The 22,273-nt window shown below is 41.5% G+C and overlaps 1 protein-coding gene across 10 annotated transcripts in view; it reads right to left on the reverse strand.

Moving 5' to 3' along the window:
• FHOD3 (formin homology 2 domain containing 3) overlaps window positions 1-22,273 on the reverse strand; it is a 611,695-nt gene that overhangs the window by 12,459 nt on the left and 576,963 nt on the right. For 7 of the 10 annotated variants that reach the window (XM_075125568.1, XM_075125567.1, XM_048839279.2 and 4 more), the window contains 3 exons: window positions 14,184-14,207; window positions 9,779-9,950; window positions 7,114-7,275 (listed from right to left, as the gene is read on the reverse strand). In XM_075125568.1, the coding sequence (XP_074981669.1) occupies window positions 7,114-7,275; window positions 9,779-9,950; window positions 14,184-14,207 (358 nt within the window). The remainder of the gene's footprint in view (window positions 1-7,113; window positions 7,276-9,778; window positions 9,951-14,183; window positions 14,208-22,273) is intronic. The other 3 variants (XM_075125566.1, XM_048839289.2, XM_048839285.2) reach the window with 1 other exon arrangement.

The following is a 22,273-nucleotide window of genomic DNA, read 5'->3' on the forward strand; positions in this document are numbered from 1 at the left end:
GTCTAACAAGAAAGACCTGCACTGGGATATTTCTGTAGTTAAGGCACTGAGATAGGACTCAGGAGATCTGAGTTCAGTTCCCACTTCTTTCATGGACTTGGGCATGTCACTTAATATCTCTGTGCTTCAGTTTCCTGTCTGTAAAATGAGGATAATAAGACTTCCCTATCTCACAAGGATGTTGTAAAGATAAACACATTAATGTTTGTGAGGTGCTCAAATACTTAGCGAGGAGGGTCACAGAACGAATGACACAATGAGAATCTATCAGCATTAGTTAACCGGCAGGGCTTCAAAACCTGATAAATGGGCAGCTCATTACACGTGGTTTTTAAACATCAAAAGTAGTTTGGGTCCAGTGGTTTGATTCATGCTGTAGGCTAAAATTTGAGTCACTTTGATTTGATCCAAACAGTTTCCCTATCCTAAATCTATAGTAGATTTTAATTTAAATGAGCAAAAAACAAATAACCAACAAAGGTTTTGAAATCAACTTTAAATAAGCATCTAGTTGTGAAACTTCCTGCTTCTGCAATCCTTACTCATGTTACATAGAACTTGATGTAACTACTCATGTGAATAAGTACCACTGAGAATCAGCAGACTTCAAAAAACTGGGCCCTAAATTAAGGAATACAATATAGACACATGATACAGACGAAGATCCATGTTCAAAAATGGCATTTGTTTGGTTTATTTTTTAAGATTTGTTTCTATGGTGAATTTTCACTGAAAGTCTTTTAGAAAAAGTGTGTTTTACAAGTCTTTGAACGGAATTGTCACTGTTGTTGTTTGAATGGGGAAAATCTAAACTCACAAAAACAGGCCTAGCCAGTAACCTGCCCACCTTTGCCATCTCCATGCTAGATAAACATCAGCATATGCAGAATATGGCTGCTCACCTGCTCCTCAATATAAATATGTGACTCAGTGAGACCATGCTTATGACACCATCTCTTTGCCCAGGACACGGACTTTCATGAGCCAACAAATACACTTTAAGATATTAACACTGATAATGCCAATAATGATGTAATAATCCAGGATTAAGGCTCTAGCAGGTCCCCATTTCACACTGTGTTCCACTAAGGCAATTGAGATCAAGTGGATTTGACTTTGTTTGCTGTCCTGTGGTTCAATTTGTATTTGGCAGAGCACTTGTAGGGGTCTGCCATAAAACTTCTCCGAAGATGCCTGTCAGAGCCCATCCTTGGCTGCTCACAAAAGTCGCAAAGCATTCCCTATTTGGCTGGTTTAATCCATTGATGTTTAGATCTTCATTTCCATGTACCTTTATGCACGTGTTGGAAGTTAGTGTTTGGCTCTTTAGGTGTCTATCACTGGGCCTGATACACGTTTATTAAATTGGAGCTTGATTTTGATACACTTACTCATGTGGAGTAGTACTTTACTCCTTGAGTAGTCCCACATATTTCAACGGGACTACTCAAGAGCAAGGTGCTACTCCAGCATGACTAAGAGTACTGCAGTCGACAGCTCTGAGTGAATGATTTTATGTACAGCCTGTTTATTGAGCATTCATCACTGAATCTTTGAAGTAAACAAACATCAAAAGAAGAACAATGAAAGTGCCTTTTCATACCAGCTAAGACGCCTTGATACCTCCAGTACTACTGTATGTATCCACAGCCCTCTTCTTTGGTTCTTCCACCATCAAGTTTTCCCTATTTCTTACATAAAAGTTCTCATCCTATCAATTTTTACCACTAGTTTCAGTGTGCATTCTCAGTGTGCAGAGCAGCAGGAGTGATCATGCAACCTTTTTCTAACACTTGATGCAGTCAACGTTATATTCCTCATGTGGTCATCATGGTGTGAGTACCCTATTTACTGCTGGGATATTCAAGTGTGTACCTTCCCTCTTCATTCCCTTTCTTTTCTCTTTCACTCGGTCTCATGACAGTGGAGTGTCAGTCTCCCTGTCCACCTTACACTCATGGGCGGCGGGTATCGTAGGCAAGGGGAGGCTGTGCCTCCCCAAACAGCCTACCGTGGCCCCACCCCTAGGCCAGCATGCTTGCTGGGGTGGCTGGTGCTAGGCCACACTGCCTGCCCGGTTCTCCGGGGCTGGCTGCCCAGAGAGCCCTGAGGCTGGGGGCTGCCCAGAGCCCCAGGGCTGGGGGTGCAGTGACTGCACTGCCTGGCTGCCTGAGCACCAGGGCTGGGGGTGCAGCGGCTGTGCCGCCCAGGAACTGTGGGCGCTGAGGCTGTGGTGCACTGGGGCTGCGGGCTCACCCCCCCACCCCCGTCATCCGGTGCTGGGGCCAGTGGGGGGTGCTTTGGGCTCCTGTGGGGGAGGAAGAGGGAGGGGGGTGAGGCCTTGGGCACAAGGGGAGGGGCCGGGGGTTAGCCTCCCCAGGCAGCTGGGTCACCGGCCACCCATGCTTACACTCCAGCCTGGAAGAAAAGCTCTGTGTGGCTCGAAAACTTGCCTCGCTCACCAACAGAAGTTGGTCTAATAAAAGATATTACCTCATCTACCTTGTCTCTCATCTTATGCTTGTCTTTCATCTAATTCCTTCTCTACCAAAATACCTCCATTCCTTCCTCTAGTTTTCTCAGATCTCCATGACCCCTTTTCATTCTGCAACTTCTATTTTTTATTCCTTACAACCCAGTGCTTCAAAGTCTGCAATAACAGTTTTCTGCAAATTGCTAAAACTAACTCCGTTTTCCTCCTTAATAACTGGACTGTGTTCACTGGAATTTGGACTACTGCATACAGTGGTTCTAAAACGTCACCATTTACAGTTTTCCCTCATATTCACTGTTTGTTATGGTATCATTTCTGAAGTTCATCCCATACATAGGGGAGAACCAGACAATCACAATTATATTATTTTCTATTTTCTTGCTAGGTTGGACAGCTCTAAATAATGTTATAAAAACCTTTCACACAGAAAGCTTCTGTCAAGTCTAAAACAATGGAAATAGCACATGTCCAACCCTCAGTTTTTATTTAATGCTTGTGAAACATGCTGAATTGAGAACCCTAGAGATAGGAGTCTTTATTTAAATGCAGAACAGACACATTAGAGAAAGGAACAGTGCAAGCTTCCTGTGGCAATGTGCCTCAACCCTGACTTTGGGTTCTGTGGCTCATTAAACTGTTAAGACTTCTAATGAGAGTGTCAGATTGTGTTCTCCAGTTTTCTCACGTGTTCTCCACCCCAATACATATGTCATATAGGCCACTGAACAACCATCACATAGTAATGACATTGAGTTGTCATTAGACTTGTGTATATACAATTTTATCTTGCAAAACCTCTAATGTTTTGGAGGTACCTCAGAAACAGTCTCTCTTATCACATATTCACCTTCAGAACACAGCCTTCATACATTTACAGTATATCTCAGCAGAAGTCAGTTTTTCTTAGTTTACCCGTACCCCCATCTTCTCCATTTCAGCTCTTTCTCAACATTTTCCTTCTTATTTGTTTTCAATGGCCCTATAAGTCAGATCTGCATTTATCAATAACCCTTGATATCTTCAGAGGTTGTAGAGCAGATACAGGAATTACCATTCATTTATCGTTGATGGACTTTTCACAGCCTTATTCCTTCTCACAACTTATGGCTCCTTCGATTGCTCTGACTTGACCTTTTCTTTTCATTAGAATCTAAATATTGATCTTTGAATACTGAATATGATCACACTACCCAACAATTTATCTCATTCCACTTTGTGGAAGACCTAATTCAACAAATGTAAAAATATATTATTTTCCCAATAGATTCACCCAATGGCTGAGTAAGAACCTGCTTCTCTTATAACTCCATTTCTATTTCTCTTTTGATTCAAAATGACTGAGAGTTACTAATTTCTCATCTCTATTTTCTTTATCCTCTCACCTTGTCTATGAAAGGTAACTGGTAGAGTCACATGAAATGTTTGCAACACAATCATGCATAACTCATTTGGGTTTCCAATTTTGATAGACACACACACATCTCAGTCCAGGTTCACTTAAATCTTTGCTACGCTTTAAGTGAACCTGAGCAGATTTATTCTTCTGCATTAAAACCCTGAGAAATGTATGATTTTACATGGCTGCAGTAAAAACATGGTGCAAGCTGGTACTTTCAAGTTAGTTTCACTTTGACATTTTGAGTTAGATTGAACACCAAACACACACCCTCCTCGCTTTCACTCTGAGTGTATGTGTAGGGATGGGTCTTGCCAACCTGTATGGGTCAGAACAACGAACTATTGTGTCTTTTGCTCTTTACACAACAAAGGAACGTAACCCTGCAGCACTAAACCACCTAAAGCTCTAGTTTCCAGTATATTCATGTAGATCTGTGCCACTTTCATAGACTTTTGACTGTTCAGCAGTCAGAGTAGCCTTTCCCATTCTCTTATCTTAAATTCTACATTCATATTGATGGGGTCCTGCTTAGTTCCTTGGGGAGAAAGTGCAGGTGCCTTGTTATCTCTTCAGCTCAGTGGTTTTTCAAGCCAAACCATTTTATTCATCATTATCCAGGTATATCAACTACCACTGAAGTTGTACAGTTCCAGACATTCTCCTTTCTGAAGTGCCGTACGCTAAACTACTGAACTTTACATTTATTTTGAAACTGTCTTTTAGTCGACTTAAAAGGCAAGCTGAGATCTTGAAGACAAAACAAGTGAGAGAGCTGGAATCTATCAGGATAAATTACAATGGAAATCAGTCCCAGCCTAAACATTTACTGAGTCCTTAATCCCTGTTGATGTTTTCACTAAACATAAATGAAAACCAGCCCTATGGAAAATATATAGTATTTTCATTATTATCCCTTTTGCTGTAGCAAGTGCTTTCCTGGAAGAAAGGTGCCTGGCAAAGACATCGAACATATGGCTTTTGTGTGTGTGTGGGGAGAGGATTGCTAACAGAGGGAATAGTTTAGCATGGGGTAAGCCACAAAAATATGCAAACATAAAGGGCATCTGTTTGATATGCATGAGTCACCTACAGCAATCAGCACATATGGAGAACACAAGTGCATGTGGGGCAGCAGGTGGTGGCAGTGGATATGCTGCTGAGAGCTGTGGTGTACTCTGTGACAGAAAGTAAAAGAGACAATCCAGTGTCAGCTCATTTTCTTTGCTGGAAGGTTTGCTCATTCAACCAGAATGCCTAGCTCATTTTTAATTTCTCTGAGGAAGTTGCCGCATGCAAAAATCCCCGTTTTGGCACTTTGGGAAGAGTGAATGGTGCTTTTGGCATATGCTAGCTAATAAAAGCCAAGTGCTGTTTGTACAGAATGCTTTCCATCACCAACAAGGTTAACTGAACTAGAACAATGTCACAAAAAGTATGCCTGTTGTGATCTTTCACTCACTGTTGTTGTCTCTTCTTTGTTCTAACTTCCTGGAAATGCTAAAAAATGGATGGAGAGGTGGTCACAAAGCCACAGACAGTGAATATGATTAAAATCTTAAATTTCTACCCTCCTCTGGTATTCACCTTTCCCACGGTACCTGCAATATTCTCCATGCTTGGAATGGGGAATATCGCAAAGACTACCGTAACTTAAACTACTGCATTTAATAAACATCAAAGCCAAACTTCTCAAACTTGGGTGACTACGGCAGCTCTGTGCCACTGGAAGGTTGCATTACGACAGGATTTCCTTTAATTCCCAACGTAAATTAAACCAGCTTTGTGGCTGCTTTGCAGACAAATTGCACTACCATAAGTAGACAGATTTTACTTCCAAGTTTGCAAAAGGACATTGTACCAACAATAAAGAAAAGATGTTTAAAGTTGTGAAATAATACGTTTGATAGTGGCCTTTTATAGTTAAGACACAATGAAGTCAATTACAACAGGGCATATCTTGTATTCTGTATATACATATACAAATAAATTGTTTTTTTTTATTACTTCACAATGCCTGACTGCAAGTTAATTTAGTTTCCATTTGAGTTCTTTAACTGATTGCAATACCCTGTTGATGTGTACTGTGATCACAGAAACATTAAAGCACTTTTACACATTGGACTCCTTTTCCTACTAAAGCATTGTTCAGTTCTCTAGTACATAGACACTCATTGTCTACAGTAGTAACTGTCCAGTAAAAAAAGGTTATTAACCTCTCCATAACTGTTGTTCTTCGAGATGTGTTGCTCATGTCCATTCCCATGTAGGTGTGTGCGCACGCCGCACGCACTGTCGCCAGAAGGTTTTTCCCTCAGTGGTATCTGGTGCCCCCGGAGCTTTGCCTTCATGGTGTTGAAAATAGGAGCCTGCTGACCTCGGGCCCCCTGAATTCCTTCTTGCTGGCAACTCCGACAGAGGGGTAGGAGGGCAGGTTTAGGAATGGACATGAGCAACACATCTCAAAGAACAACAGTTACTGAAAGGTTAGTAACCATTTTTTCCTTCGTCGAGTGCTTGTTTATGTCCATTCCCATCTAGGTGATTCCCAAGCAAATGTTGGAGGTGGGTTCAGAGTTAACCAACAAGCTAGCTGGACTGAGGGGGCGCTGGGTCAGCAGGCTCCTATACAGAGTGCCATGAAGAGCTATATAGACTGCTGGAGCTGACCCGACAGATACTACTGAGGGAGAAACCTTCCGGCAGCAGTGCATGTGACAAGCACACACCTACACGGGAATGGACATGAGCATGCACTCGAAGAAGAAGAATAGGTACGGGCTTGTATGCTCAATACCCGAGTTTACCAAATATGCAGCAATATTATCTACATATTGGAAGCCAGGTTCAAGCCATGATGCTTTTCTTCACCTGATATTAATTCTGACTTCCATAGAGTATTTTTACCATTATGTTTTATGCTGTTTTGCCTGAGCTAAATATTTAATTCTAAACTTTCCAAATGTTAAGTGTATTTTGAATAATGCTAATAGCCTATCACCAAAAAGTTTAAATGTGAATTTTAAACTGAAACATTTCAGGACAGATCCTCAATGTATAGACTTCAGTGAAATCACTGGAGTTATGTTGATTTACACAAGCTAAGGAGCTGATCCTACATATTTACACACATACACATAAACATACAGATGTGCATATAAAAAGAGACAGATGGACAGACAGCTTTCCTCTCCATTGCAACAAGTTTATCAGCAGTACTCACATGACTTCCTGTTTGCACGTGACCGCTTCCTCTCTCTAGGCACCGCTCGCTGACTTGGCACTTGGGTGGCTGACTTTACAATGCGATCCATGATCTCATCAGCTGCATCATCTGTAGCATTAGGTGAATCATCACCAGCAGCATTCCATGAACCGATACGGCCTGGAATGAATTGGAGTCTTAGAAAAAGAGTACCCCTCACACATCACCTTTGTTTGTAGTTGGATCATTGCAGAATGACAGCAGGCAGCTCAGTGACTGCTGTTTCAAATTTGTTAGAGTAAAAACGTCTACCCATTACAGAAAATTTTAGTTAACGCCCCAACTACTCGGAAGCACCAGCTGAGCTATAAGGGAGTTCTGAACTGGCCTTAAACTCATGGCTCTCCTCTAGACGATGCAGCTGGCAGTAGTCTCCCAGAGACTGTCCACCAGCTGGGGATTGCTGGAGTGCAGCATGCTCTCCTCACATCCCGTTTTGCTCCCTATACTGGAGCCAGACCAGATGGAATAGAATCTGACTGTACCAAGTCTGCTTCCATGCTTCTGGCACAAAGGGGATGTAGTGGAGGAAAGAATCTCTTTCAAGATGTTTTTTCCCCCTTTGAAAGGAAGAAATCACCTTTTCATTGCGTGGCTGGATATAGCCCGGCACAAGTGCATGTGCTCTGTTACAAGCAGAAAAGTAAAAGTGGTTGGCAAAATGTTCAGACTGAAAAGCTATATAAGCAATTTTGGTTAAAACTACACACCCACCAGAGAGCCATGTCTCCGAAACCAAAAGATCCAGGAAATTATGGCCCTCCCTGTTGCACAGAGCCCTCTGACAGGCACATCTTTTGGTTTCTCCATTAGATATTATTGTTTGTTTTTCTTAATAATTTGAAGGTTAGTCAGTCAGAAGAATAATGACAATGAGCTTTCCAAAAGAGCTGGCTCAGTAAACACAGTCAGGTTAAAAAACCAGCAATGATGGGACCAATCCTTGGCACTTCGCTGTTGACAGTAAATAGCAGTCTTGAATCGCAGTGTGTCCTGCTGCTTTTTTTCCAGGCTCCTGTCAACAGCAGGTCTATTAGGACAGCGCTCCTAACAGGCTTCTGTCTGGCTCACGCTACCACTGCCTCTGTTATTCTTTAAGCCAACAGGAACTGAATCTTATTACAGGACACACTGCTCACTAGCACTTAACGAATTACGTCAGCTGTTTAGTTTGCTGCAGAGCAGCTTGAGTTGTTTATTTCTTTGTATCTTAGCTACTCGGCCTGCTTTTTAAATTGGGGCTTTTGGAGCCAGGCATCAAAGGTTTAATAAAATACATAGAAAATGTTTTACTAGCAGAGCAGGGTCTAGGCATAGTGGTACCAAAAGAAATCAGTAATGGATAAGATTTCCATATATGAGGGAAAGGAATACCATGAAGAGCAGGCCTTATCACCAAGAATTAATGCCCTGTACTCCAGAACCAGTAATTGATTGATTAATTGATAAACCACAGCTGTAAGAAAAAATGTGAAAGGAAAATGGGTTAATGAGCCCACTATCTGTGAAATGATTCAGCAACAAGGAAGTGGTTTGCTTGCCACTCTTCTTATGAATAGAGATCCCAGCGGATCACATGATGGAGAAGAAATGAAGATATCTCATTGTCAGAGATGAGATACTACTGTTGTACTACTGAACTCCTCTGTCAGAATATTGGGTCTGTGCACTGTAGACTGGGACAACATTTGATTTCCCAGGATTCAGTTTTCAGAACTGAACCGTGCTGACACTTGACAACTGTTGGCTTCAAAGGAAGAAGAAATAGCTGCTAGAGTTGCGAGCACATCCATGGTTACCTATAGAAGGTAGATGACCTGCCACCAATCTGCTCTCTCTTTACCAGCTGGTATCTCCGGCCCTAATATGGCACTAAGTGATATCAATGTGTACATTCATCTGGGACTGATACAAGCCTTGGGTGCATGATGCTTTACCCTTAGACTACTAGTGTTCACTGTGGAATAACTGATTCTTCATCTTCCATTTCATTATTTTAAAATTTGTTTTTCCAAAAACAACACTGGGCTTGTACATATGATGTAAACTCATGTGTCCACTACAAACAGCAGTTCTATGCAGTAGGATAAATCAAATAGCAGGGAAATGTTTATACATTTATAATCTCTTTTATTCCTTCAAAAACTTTGCAAATCCTTCTCTTCTTTCCCCACCATTCCTCATAAGCTTTGATGCCCTTTAAGCAACAGTTTGTGGCCTAATGGCTGCTTTCAACTTGCTTGTATTGGAAAAAAATATGTTGACCTCATCTATATTTCATAACAAAAGGTGATCAGAGGAATACAAATTGTGGCTTAAAGGGGAGCCAGGCTCATGCAGGAAGGGGGTGGGGGTGGGGTCAATTTTAAGTGGTTATTATTCCTTATTGCTACTCCCGCTGTCTCAGCTACTGACCACCTGCCTGATCTTAGGCAAACCACTCCAAGGGGTCTGTGCCCCATTTGTAAAATGGGGGGGTAACAAAAATTGCTTCTTCTCTTTTGACTATTTAGATTGTCAGCACCCTACTACGGTGGCATGACCTCAACGTCTTACTGTAGTACATACAATAAATAATGACAATGCCCAAAGGGAGTTGAGAAAATAAAAGCACAGCGTTTACCTCTGCTGGCTCTGCTTCGAGTGCGAACACCTAGTGCAGTGGTGGTTTCCCCACTGACGGAGGAGGTCTTCAGCACAGCCTTCATGTTCTCATGCTCTGCTGCTTCTTCAGCATACTGCAGACCCTGTGGCTGGCTCTGAGATGGTGTAGAGTTGCTGGAGAACTTTCCAGACTGCAGAAAGAAAAAGAATTTGTTTAATTGAGACGATCTAAGTTGACAAGCAAAGGGGGGTGAGGTAGTATCTTTTACTGGACCAAATTCTGTTGCTGAGAGAGAAACTTTTGAGCCTACCCAGAATTCTTCTTCAGGTCTAGGAAAGGTAGGCAGAGTGTCACAGCTAATTATAAGATGGAACAGATAATTTAGCATAAGTTGTTAACACATATTTCAAGGGATCATACAGGATGAAGTGGCCCTTTCACAGTGCTCCAGTCATAAGGAGGAAAGGAAGGTGGAGGGGAAAGGGGGGAAGTAGCAGCTGGAGGGGGTTGTTACTGGGGCTACAGATTGTTGTAATAAACCATCAGTCCAGTGTCTCTATTCAGTCCATGATTTTTAGTGTTTAGCAAAGTTATCAATTTAAGCTCCCAGGCCTGATTTTAAAATTGTTATGCAGGTTTCCTTTGAGGGTGAGGACTGACAGGTCAACTGCAGAGTGAGAGAAGTGTTCATCCACAGGTGATAGGCAGTAGCATAGCTGGAGGCGGGAGAACGGCAGTGGCCGCTCCCGCACCGAGCACAAGTGGCGCCTTTTTAATTACTTGGTGCCTTTAACATTTTTACTGACCTGGCAGCGCTCTGGGTCTTCAGCAGCACTTCGGCGTCGGGTCCTTCACTCGCTCCGGTCTCCAGCGGCATTGCGGTGGTGGTGGGGGAGCGGGGGGGTATGTGTTCCTTCAGCGCCGAAGACCGGAGCGAGTGAAGGACCCAACACTGAAGTGCTGCTGAGGACCCGGATCGCCGCCGGGTCAGTACCAGGGGATGGTGCCTTTATTTAATCTCCGCTCCCCCTGTTTTTTCCACCTGGCTACACCACTGGTGATAGGGTGTTTTTGTCTTTTATCATTTTCCTGTGAGCTCATTTGAGAGCATAGTGATTGTCTGGCTTTATCCATATAGTTGATATTGAGGCATTTAATGCACTGGATGAGGTACATTACACGCTGTGATTGGTATATGTGGGACCCATGTATCTTGAAAGGTGTGTTGTGGGGGCTGTTAATCATTGTAGCAACAGAAATATGTTTTCAGCTCTTGCATCTGTTGTTCTGGCAGGGTCTGGGCCTACTTTGAGTTGGTGTGTCCTGGGCGTGGGGAACTTGCTTCTGATAATGAGTTTGGAGGGTTGTTTGAAGGCCAGAAGAAGGGATTCAGGAAAGATTTCCCTCAGGATGGGGTCCCCATGGAGTATTTCAGCTCTTGCAAGTTTTCAGCTCTTGCATCTGTTGTTCTGGCAGGGTCTGGGCCTACTTTGAGTTGGTGTGTCCTGGGCGTGGGGAACTTGCTTCTGATAACGAGTTTGGAGAGATTGGAGGGTTGTTTGAAGGCCAGAAGAAGGGATTCAGGAAAGATTTCCCTCAGGATGGGGTCCCCATGGAGTATGGGTTGTAGTCATTTGATGATACCCCCTATGGGTTCCAGTGTGGGGTGATAGGTGACAACTTGGGGTGTGTGGTCAGAGAGGTTCTAATTTCTTTATTGACGTTATTTAGTTCTAAAGAATGAAACTAGTAAAGAAAATATGCCATTTGTTTAAGACCACATATCACACACTGAGCAGTAGACACACAAGCAGAGATCCTTGCCTGTCTGGACTCATTTGTAGTACAGGTAGGCTCAAAAGAGTGGGGCAATATTCACTTCTCTCCAAGAGAACGGACCCTGATAGCTATAAGGACAAGGGAATATCAAGGTGCATATAAAATCCTCAAAAAAACTAGGCATAAGTATGGGCTTTAATCTTCATACCTTTTCCATCAGAGCATAGGGTGTGAAACAAAGACCTGCTGTGTGACCTTGGGTAAGGGCCTGCCGTATGGACTCAAATACCACAGTGATGAGCACACTAGATGAATCAAGTTAGCTAAGTAAGGAGTAGATAAGTTTGTTCTGTAGCCCCAACTACGGGTAACTTGGCAGAGCAGAAGTAGTTTCACTGTCCATGAAAGGAGACATTTTCCTGCTGTCTCTAACCTCCCCCTCTACTCCTGCCCCTGCATATCTACAGATAACAGTTAAGCGGTTCTAATAGCAACTACCTACAGTAAGTTAAAAATATATTAAGAACAACACTGAAAACATGCTGCCAAATAATTTCATGGCTGGAGCACAAAAATTGCAGGCGGCAGTAAGAAGAACAAACAAAACCTTAAACTGATTTTGGAATCTGCCCTTCACTCACCCAATCTGTGTATGATTTCTGTATTACCAAGACAACATTAAGAAACAGTTTCTAAATTAGCTGCACACACACAACACAAAGTAATGTGACAGTAGGCTGAGGTTTCATCAGTTACAGAAGAAACCTGTCTAGGATTGAAGCCTCTAAGAACTTCTGCAGAGCAAAACATTTTTAAGGGAGCATGATGTTTTCAGAGGAGGAGCAAGTTATATTTCTATTTCAGCCTATGGATATTAATGTTAAAATGTGCCACTTACTCTCATGGTTCTTACTGTCAGAAAGAATATTTAAGGTATGTTTCTACTCTGAAAAGTGATTACATAAAAATGATAACTTGTTACTCAACAGATCTGCCCCAGTGTTATATTCAGAGTCATATTTCCAAGCACTAGGGGCTAAAATATTTTTTAAATTTCTCCTCACTCCTGTTAGCCCTGCAGACATAACACAGACATGAGAAAGTGTGCTGAATGTTGCTCCTTCATTTGCACCATAAACAGGATTGTTTTATTAATTTCCTATTATAAGGCCAATTAGTTGCACTCAGGAAAATCCATAGAGCCTTTATTACTGGTGATGATGCTTTAGAAGAAAAGAACCCAGCTTGACTCTGAGAGCCTATGTTGAGTTTGCAGGGCTGGCTGTTAGGAAAACCCCATTGTTTTACCTGTAAACTGAAAATATTTGATCTGGAAATTACTGGGAGAATGATACTATTTAAACAAAATGATTTATCAGATTAGAACTGTAAGTGAACCAAATAACAAAGCAATGATCTTTACAAAGCACTGAGCTAAATATATTAATTTGAGATGTACTGCTGATGGTGCATGTCTAGAATTTGTTTTAAAAATACCAGTTTGCCTCATTTGGAGGAAGAAAATGTGTAAGTGCTAGAGTCTCACATGTGAAAATAAAGGTTAGAAAAATATTAGTGATAAATGTCTACTGCAGTGCATGCCAGTCTTGGTTTAAAAATAACATTGACAGTAGGTTGAAAAGTTAACAGATACAAAATGTCACAGAAAAACCAAAGGAGACTATCATCACATAACCAATAGTTAGAATACACACATTAGTTAAATATTTTTGCACAAATGTTAATTCAATAGCATGTATTGTTCCATCTAATGGATTCAAATCATCATTCACTTGGTGATTCGTCATGTTCTGTCCCACCCAGACATTAAATTATAATCTTTGGGGAAGAAGAGGTCCCAGATAAGTAGCTTCCTACATATCTTTCATTTTCAAATGTCCATGCTTTGCTTACCCTCAAAGAGTAGCCCCTTGTGCAAATGACTGTCATTATGAAGCACTGGGCATTCAGCCAATCAAATTGCTTGGTTAGTTGAACTGGATGAGTGAGCTATATTTGAACAAAGAATGCATTACACAATGAGATGCTGTCCATAACAATAGACTGTTCCACTGGGAATACAGCAGGTTTGTCAGCTGGTACATTATTTATTCAATTATTTTCAGACTCATGTATTAAGAGGAATTTTAAGAAGTTCATAAACTATTCCATTGTTCAATTCTTTGGGATTCATAGTGCAGATGTTGCAAAATTTTGTTTTGCATCTCTATAGACAGATGTTTGAACTGCTCGTAAAATAATGTTTTGTGACTAGATAGCTCAACATTGATTATCCCATTGTCATGGGAACCTTCATCCAAAGTTTTCCACAGGACACTCAGATTATTGAAGTTTTGCATAGTTAAGGGAATTATTAACTTAATTAATGATTTTGGGACCTGGAGAAAGGAAGTTTCAGATAATTAAGGCTCCAAATCAGGATTTATAGGAGAACACAAACTCATGGTTAAAGCAACTTTAAAAACAGTCTTACGATAGAGCCAAAAAGCCAAGAGAATGAAAGTCACAGTGCACGGTTCCAGTTGAGCTAATGGACTTGAGCATTCCATAATATTTGTGTTAGAATTAGATCTCACAGCACACAGGGGATGTGGAAACGACATGCTCTTTCAAAGAACCATACCTCTACATCCTCCTCTTCATCCGTCTATCGGGGAGATGAAGGACAGGACAGAGAAGGACAAAGAGCAATGTTTAGGAAGTACAGTATGATCAAAGCATGGTATTGTTTAAGCAATGACAAGATGATCTGTAAATAAAGGTAGATAAGAAAATACTTCATATGGCAATCAACTTGCCGCTTCCTTTTAGTAAAGAAAAAATTATGGATGCTGTTATCTTCTGCAGAAAAGGCATTGCATTTACTCATCTGTGCACCCAAATGCATATAAATAGAACTGGCAATAGAACCAAGGCAAAGTTTTAAGTAGAGTTGCCTGCTGCCTTCTCTCAGACAAATTCCAAAGTAAGGCCATGCCCTATCACCCTTTCATCTTTTTCTTTCCCTCAAATCATGGTGTTATATGACACTATGCATCTTTCTGCTCCAATGGAACCATAAAGCAGCTGTCCCCTGGCTGCATGGAAGGAGGTGGAGGGCTCTCTTGTTGTTCCAAATAATGGAAAGACAGGCTGTATGGTTGGCTCTGGCTTCTCTCTCTTAGCCCCTCACTCACCTGCTAGTGAGACAGAAGCTCTCTCTTCCTCTCCCTCTCTGTGATGTTTCTTGGGCACCCATGACTGTGAGTCACCTTGTTACCCCCCATGACTCCAGTGTGAGGGAAACTTGCCCGTTCTTAGCGGGGTGTCAGCTCCCTGACACCACCAGCCTATTAGCCACCCAAGCCCTCTCCTCTGGGCTACATCACACTTTTCTTCACCTTGTAGGTTAACAATAGGTGCACCCTTTGAATTGTACCCCCGTGATATCCAGCCCCTAATGCTGGCTACTCTCAGAAATTCCAGATCCTCTGCCCCCAAAGAAGCAGTGTACCCCAATTTATCAGTTTTACCTTTATGCACCACTCCTGCAAACTACACAGCACTTGTGAGCACTTAGGATAAAACAAAAGCAGGCTTATTTAAGAAAGAATACAGATGTAATTAGAAATGGGAGAAACTGATGAAACCAAGTGATTACAACACAAAGCAATATCATAAAACTCGAACCTGGGTCTACACTTATCAATAGTTACCTCTCTTATGCAATAAGGCAGATTTCCCCCAAAGTTCAGTCTACTGCAGATCTGGCTGGTTTAATAAAAACCAGGATCCAAGAACCAGGATCATGAAAACCCCCTTGCTCCCCATGAGTTTTCTCAGTGAATGGACACGGAGTGCCTCTCCCTCCTCTGTGTTATACTGAAAACAGCCTTTTGTTTCTATTCACAGATAGGGAGAACCCCGGGCTTGCTGTAAAGTTTCTTTTTTGCCTTTAAGTTTTTGATTGTTTGTTGTTGCCTCTGATGGTTTCTCACTCAGAGTCTCAGTATTGCATAAGGCCAATTGATTGAGCCTTGCATTGCATCACTGACCAAACAGAGTGGGGTGATAACTCCCCTTTGCCTGAATGGGCCATCACTGAAACACGTTAACTCTTGGTGACTAACTTCTACTCCTGGTCCATAACGCATTCTTTAAATATAGATATCTTATTCCTTAACTATTACTCATACTTACATCTCATAATGATTATGAATCTTGATGAGCTTTCTGTAGATACCGTACACATTACTCTTTATGGATAAATGTGATGTATGAGTTTTGTCAGATCTGAGGTGCAAGATATTTGCAAAGAACAGGGGAACCTATGCTACAGGGGTCTGTGTCACACTCCGCCCAGTTGATCTGTTAGCAATCATTGGCACTCTCTCCTCTTTTCCCATGTTCATAATAGGGAGAAGTACTGGAGGAGAGCCTGGCTACTCCTTCTCCCTATGTAGTGACTGGTTTCTTGGTGGCTCATTTTCTCTACCTTTTGCTTTCATAACAGGGTGGCTTCCGAACCACTGTGTCTTTTTGCTTAGAACTTGGATCTCTTCTGTATCTCTAAAAAATCCAAATGTCTGGAAGTCAGGAAATGCAAAGTTGACATTTGAAAGAAACCTCTAAATGTTGGAAAGTATGAAAAAAACAGAGTTAATGCCCTCCCCCATACAACCTTAACTCTACCTGTGCGTTCCCATCCACACCCTCCCACCCCCTGCCCAAAAACACGAGACAGATATTAGCCCTCATACTTCAAAATTGACATCTTGACCTGCATAGCCCCAGCTATGCTGGATTAAATTGGACATACAAATGTGTATATCATTCACCACCTATTTGACCAAAGAAACTATATTCAATTCACTCTCTCTCAGACAAAAACACCACCAATATCACCGTGACTCTTAAGAGATGAAGGATGGTCTTGTGGTTCAACCATAGGACTGACAGTTTGGAGACCTGGAATTTATGCTTGGCTCTGCCAGAGATTTCCTTTTGAAACTTAGGCAAGTCTCTTAATCCATCTGTGGTTTATTTACAATGATGCCTGGTTACCACAATGATGTTGTGAAGCTAAACACACGGACGTTTATAAAGCACTTTGAGATTCTTGGATGCTATATAAGTAGGATAGTCCAACAACAATAATTACACTTTATATAAAAGTAAAAGACCTATCCAGCTGCTACCTGACACTTCCTAATTTAGGCCCCAGCTCAACAAAGCACCCAAGCGAGTGCTTAACTTTAAACAGGTTCAAATAAAACACATACTTAAAGTGCTTTGATGGACTGGGGCCCTAACTCCCTGACATTAGGCACTGGAAATCATAGAAACATATTAATCCCTCACCACCCTAGATTGTGTGCTGCAGACATTTAAAACCTAGTGTACTCCTGCATTTAGGCTACACAAACCATGGTGGATGTAGTTTATGAAGTCTGCAGCCACAGTATATGAATTTTAAGATTTCCTTAAATTTGTGGAGTTCAGGCCCATTCACTAGTGTATCAAGTGTTGAACCTGCAAAATTTCAGGAATTTTTTTCATATGTCCATATGAGTCATGGCTCCTGGGTAGACTACTCCTTCTGAGATCCCTTTCCAGTGACAAGCCCATGCCTCCACTTCTCTTTGGGATGGGACCATGCAGTCCAACCACTCTCCGACTGGGTGTCCAGATTACACCCCTCTGGTTGCCAACCAGGATATCTAGCAAGCTCAATGGGCTTGTTGCCCGCAGGAGTTTTCCTTTGGGAGCCTATATCTGGCATTCCCCTCAAGCCTCTTGGTAGACATGACTTAGCCTGAGTGGCCCCTTTCTCTTCTGCGCCATGCTGTAACCTGTTAGCTACAGACCCTGATTCTCAGGCAGTCTGGCGTCTCCTTGCATCCTTGTCAGTGCTCACTGACACTCTCTGGGAAGCCTCTCCCTTTTCTAGGCCCAGGGTCCTCTCATGGTTTAGTGTCCTCCTTTGATTCTACACTTAGTGTTGGGAAGATTAAACCTGGATGGAGTCACATTGCCCAATTAACAGCTTCCTCATTGTTCCCTCCAGGACTCTTATCCCTGTTATTGTTTTGCTATTCCTGTTTGGTCCCTTTAACCACCTCTTTGATTTAGCTCCATTGCAAGTAACAGATCACACAAAAACTACTCCCCATTCATGAAAAATAATCCAGATATTCCCCAGTTCTCAACACCTATCTCATATGAAGTGTTCTCAGAGTGATAGCACAGGGGGGCATTTATTTATTTTATTAATATTTGTAAAATGCAAACACTGAATTTCCAGGTTTTTAAAAAATACACTGTTCCATTAATTCCCCACCCCCTGCAAGTTATTAATATATATTTTCTTATCTTATCTCCAGTTCAGTAATGATTTTTGTCTGGGATTGATACATTTTGTTCCAAAAACATTCATCATTAAATAGGAAAGCCTCATTTGTTTTGGCGCTCATCTAGTTTTCAGCATGCTCTACATGACAAGATTAGCTGCATGAGAGTGCTGAGAAGCACATTAACGTTACTTTTTAAGGGCATGTTTGGTTTAGAGAGTGAGCTGTTTATTTTCCTTTGGGCATAGTGGCACTGAAATGCAGCCAGACATTTTGCAGTGGGACCTCAGCAGGTATGTTCATTTTGTTATTCGCATTATGATAGATTTTTTTTTTTGCAATCCTAGGGAAAACAAATTCCTCTGAAAAACGGCCATGCAGAGTTCTTCGAATAAATAAAAAAGAGAAAACCATAGAAGCATCTTGGAAAGAAAGAGCATATCTGTATATTAATCCATACACAAAATGAAGAGAAAAATAAAAAGAAAGGGGAAAAATTAAGCAAAAATATAAAGTAATCTGTGAGAGGCATTCAAAGGAAGGGAAAGGGGCAGAGGACAATGCTAAGTGCATTTTCCAGAGTAAGAAAGCAATCCAGGCTTTGTGCAGTTTATTTATTATACAAGGGTTAGATTGTGATAGCAGGAGCATTCCAGGCTCAAGAAGACAATTTCCTTCTTGCTCCCCCCTTTGCTCCAGGGAGAAGTGATTGGCTGATGGCTTATACCAGCAGCAGACTACTACCCCTCACCCCAACATGCTTGCTCAGTTCCAGTAGCCAGTGTGTATTGAGAGGGACAGAATCAAAGTTCTGTTCATTCCTCTCCCACCTGCTGTGGGTGGAAGGGAGTAAGCAGTTTGTACAGCACCCATGATCCTTATAGGTCCATACCAAATCTCTGTCGCTGTGTGGATGGGCCAGTCTGGGCCAGAATGCAGCCCTACATTACTAAGGGTAAGAGTTAAAGTAGTAAGTGAATTACTCAAGTCTCCTAGATCAAAGATTAACCAGATGGGAATTTTCCTTCTTTTCTTTCTTCTTTCTTTAATGGTTAAATATATTGCGAAATGTTTTTGAATTGGGAAAATGTTAACAAAAGTAACATTACCAAACAGTACTGGAGGAATGCAGCTAGGATGAACAGCTCCCCTAGCTTTCTTTGTGCATGAGCTCTGGCTTTGAAGGCTGAAAGGATCTCCAGTTCAAATCCTAGGGATTCAACTTTTCTGTCAAGTTCACATGCCATAGCACAATTTCAGGAGACCTTTTTTTAAAAAAAAGTCACTCTAGGATTCGTGCCGGGGGGGGGGGGGGGATTTTGCCATATTTAAATATTATTTCTATTAAATAGAGGTTTTGGAATAGAAACTCTAAGGAACTGTACAAAAGACAGCTACATAATTCTGGGGGACAGGTACTTTTCAAAGTTATTAAAAATAATTGAAAAGCTCAGACTCAAATGTATAACTGCATTTCTTTCCTATCTTTCCTGCTTATTTTTCAGTGAATTGTATTGTTTCTGAAAGTGCGTGACTGATATCACTAGATAAAGGCAGACATAGGGTTATTTCTACACTGCAATCAAGGGTGAGAACAAGGGTGATTGTAGCACGTGCCGACCTACCCAAGATAGAGTTATTCTAGCTAGTGCGAGTATTAATAGCAGCAAAGTGAAGCTATGGAAGCACAGGCTTCCACACAGGTTGTACAAGCCCACCTGGGATCCTGGATACATGTATGGGTGGCTAGTCCATGTTCAAGTCCATGCTGCCGCAGCTTCACTGCTGTTGGTAGCTGAGCTAGCTAGATTAAAGCCACCTCGGATGTGTCTGCACACGTTGTAACCCAGTTGCAGTGTAGTGATTGCAGTGCAGTGTTGCAGACACTAGGCAACCTCCCCCTGTAACTGTGACAATGCGCCATTCTTCCATTTTTATTCTTTTCCCATCTAAGAAACATCTGTTGGGAATTACATTAACAATACCAAACTCATTTCACTATGAGTGACCTAGAGAAGTCAGGAGCAAACGTCTGTAGAAATGAAAGGCTATTACAAAAATTGGGAGTCTGTTTCTCAGACCTAAAGCCCCTTCCATGTGAATAACGCCACTGAAGTGTATAGGAGTTCTGCATCCAAAAAGGTCAGCAGGATTTACCCTCTGCCCTTCAAGACTGATTTTGGTTGAGTGGGTTTAAAAAATAAAGGGATATGTATTTTCTTTTCTAGAATCGGAAAGGTTACCTTTTCTTGGGATTCATGTAGACCACAGTGATAGGATGCGGGATTCGATCCTGGGAAGATTTGAGGGTTGTGGTGGCTATTCAGCTGAACACGAGTTCCCAGTGTGACACTGTAGCCAAAAGAATGATTGCAATCCTGGGATGCATAAACAGTATAATCTCGAGTGGAACAAGAGTGGTTATTTTACCTCTATATTTGGCATTGATATTACTGTTGCTGGAATACAGTGTCCAGGCCTCACGACCACAATTCAAGAAGGATATTGATAAACTGGAGAGGGTTCAAAGAAAATCCACGAGAATGATTAAAGGATTAGAAAACATGCCTTATAGTGATAGACTCAAAAAGCTCAATCTATTTAGAGAAGGTTAAGGGGATAAGGATATAGACTTGATTACAGTCTATAGGAACAAATATTTAATAATGAGCTCTTCAATCTAGCAGAGAAAGATTCAACACAATCCAATGGATGGAAGCTGAATCTAGACAAATTCAGATGGGAAATAAGGCATAAATTAACAATGAACGTAATTAACCATTGGAACAATTTACCAAGGATCATGATGGATACTCCATCACTGACAGTTTTTATCCATGATGACTCCAAGATATATTTTTTGAGTGGTAACAGCTAATTTAGAACCTATCATTATATATGTGTAGCTGGCATTATTTTTTCCAATGTGCATTACTGTGCACTTCTCAATGTTGAATTTCATCTGCCATTTTGTTGCCCAGTCAGCTAGTTTTGTGAAACCCCTTATAACTCTTCACAGACATCTTTGGACTTAACTGTTTTGAATAACTTTGTATCATCTGGAAAATTTGAAATGAATATTCCGTTACCAGGTGTATATTTACTATGCATAGCAGACATATCTTTTCACTTCCATGCATAGAAATATAAACTAATCAGAAAATCTAAAGTTAGCAATAAAGCGAAGACAAAATCCCCTCCCCCTACCATAACTGCTCTATTTCATTATTCTCCCCATGCAATTGCCTGCCAGCATGCTGAATTACAGTCTTGTTTTTTGAGTAGAACTGGCTTTGGAGATGTTAGGTATCTCTCTGTTTATATGGGGCAATGGGGAGAGCAGGTGTTAGAAGGAAGCTGTAGCAAGTCTTCTGATGTGACTGTGGCTCTGATTTTACCATGTGCCACACCTGAGTGGGGGAAAATAAAAGCAACATTACTTGACTATATTTAAATGGATAACTCCTATACATGTAGATCACAGAAAGTCCTTGATTCACCCACATAAGCAATCTCCTTAAACAGAGGAGTATGTATCGTGCTAGTGAGGAGCCAGTGGTTGTGGTACATGTTGGTACCAATGACACAGGGAAAGGCAGGAGAGAGGTCCTGGAGGCCAAATTTAGGCTGCTAGGTAGGAAATTGAAGTCTAGGACCTCCCTGGTGGCATTCTCTGAAATGCTTCCAGTTCCACGCACAGGGCCAGGTAGACAGGCAGAACTGCGGGGTCTCAGTACGTTGATGAGATGATGGTGTACGGAGGAGGGTTTAGATTTATTAGGAACTGAGGAACCTTTTGGAAAAGGGGGAGTCTATACAGGAAGGATGGGCTCCACCTAAACCAAAATGGAACCAGACTGCCTGAACTTAAAGTTAAAAAAGTCATAGAACAGTTTTTAAACTAAGGTCTGGGGGAAAGCCGAAAGGTACGGAGGAGCACGTGGTTCGGACAGAGACATCCCTTAGGGGTGGATCTATTAATGAAGATTCTCTGTGTCCTAGTAAGGAGGAAAGGATGGAAGATGATAAAACATGGGTAGAACCTGATGAAAAACAGTCAAATGAAAAAGAGTCCCATTCAATTACATCATGTAATGGCAAACAGCTAAAAAGTAACAATTTTTTAAAGTCCTTATATACAAATGCTAGAAGTCTAAATAATAAGATGGGTGAACTTGAGTGCCTTATATTAAGGGAGGATATTGATATAATAGGCATCACAGAAACCTCTTGGAATGTGGATAATCAATGGGACATAGTAATACCAGGGTACAAAATATATCGGAAGGATAGAAAAGGTCATGCTGGTGGGGGAGTGGCACTATATGTGAAAGAAAGTGTGGAGTTAAATGAAGTAAAAATCTTAAATGAACCCAACTGTACC

The sequence above is a fragment of the Caretta caretta genome, chromosome 2 (assembly GCF_965140235.1).
Source record: "Caretta caretta isolate rCarCar2 chromosome 2, rCarCar1.hap1, whole genome shotgun sequence".
NCBI classification, from domain to species: domain Eukaryota; kingdom Metazoa; phylum Chordata; order Testudines; family Cheloniidae; genus Caretta; species Caretta caretta.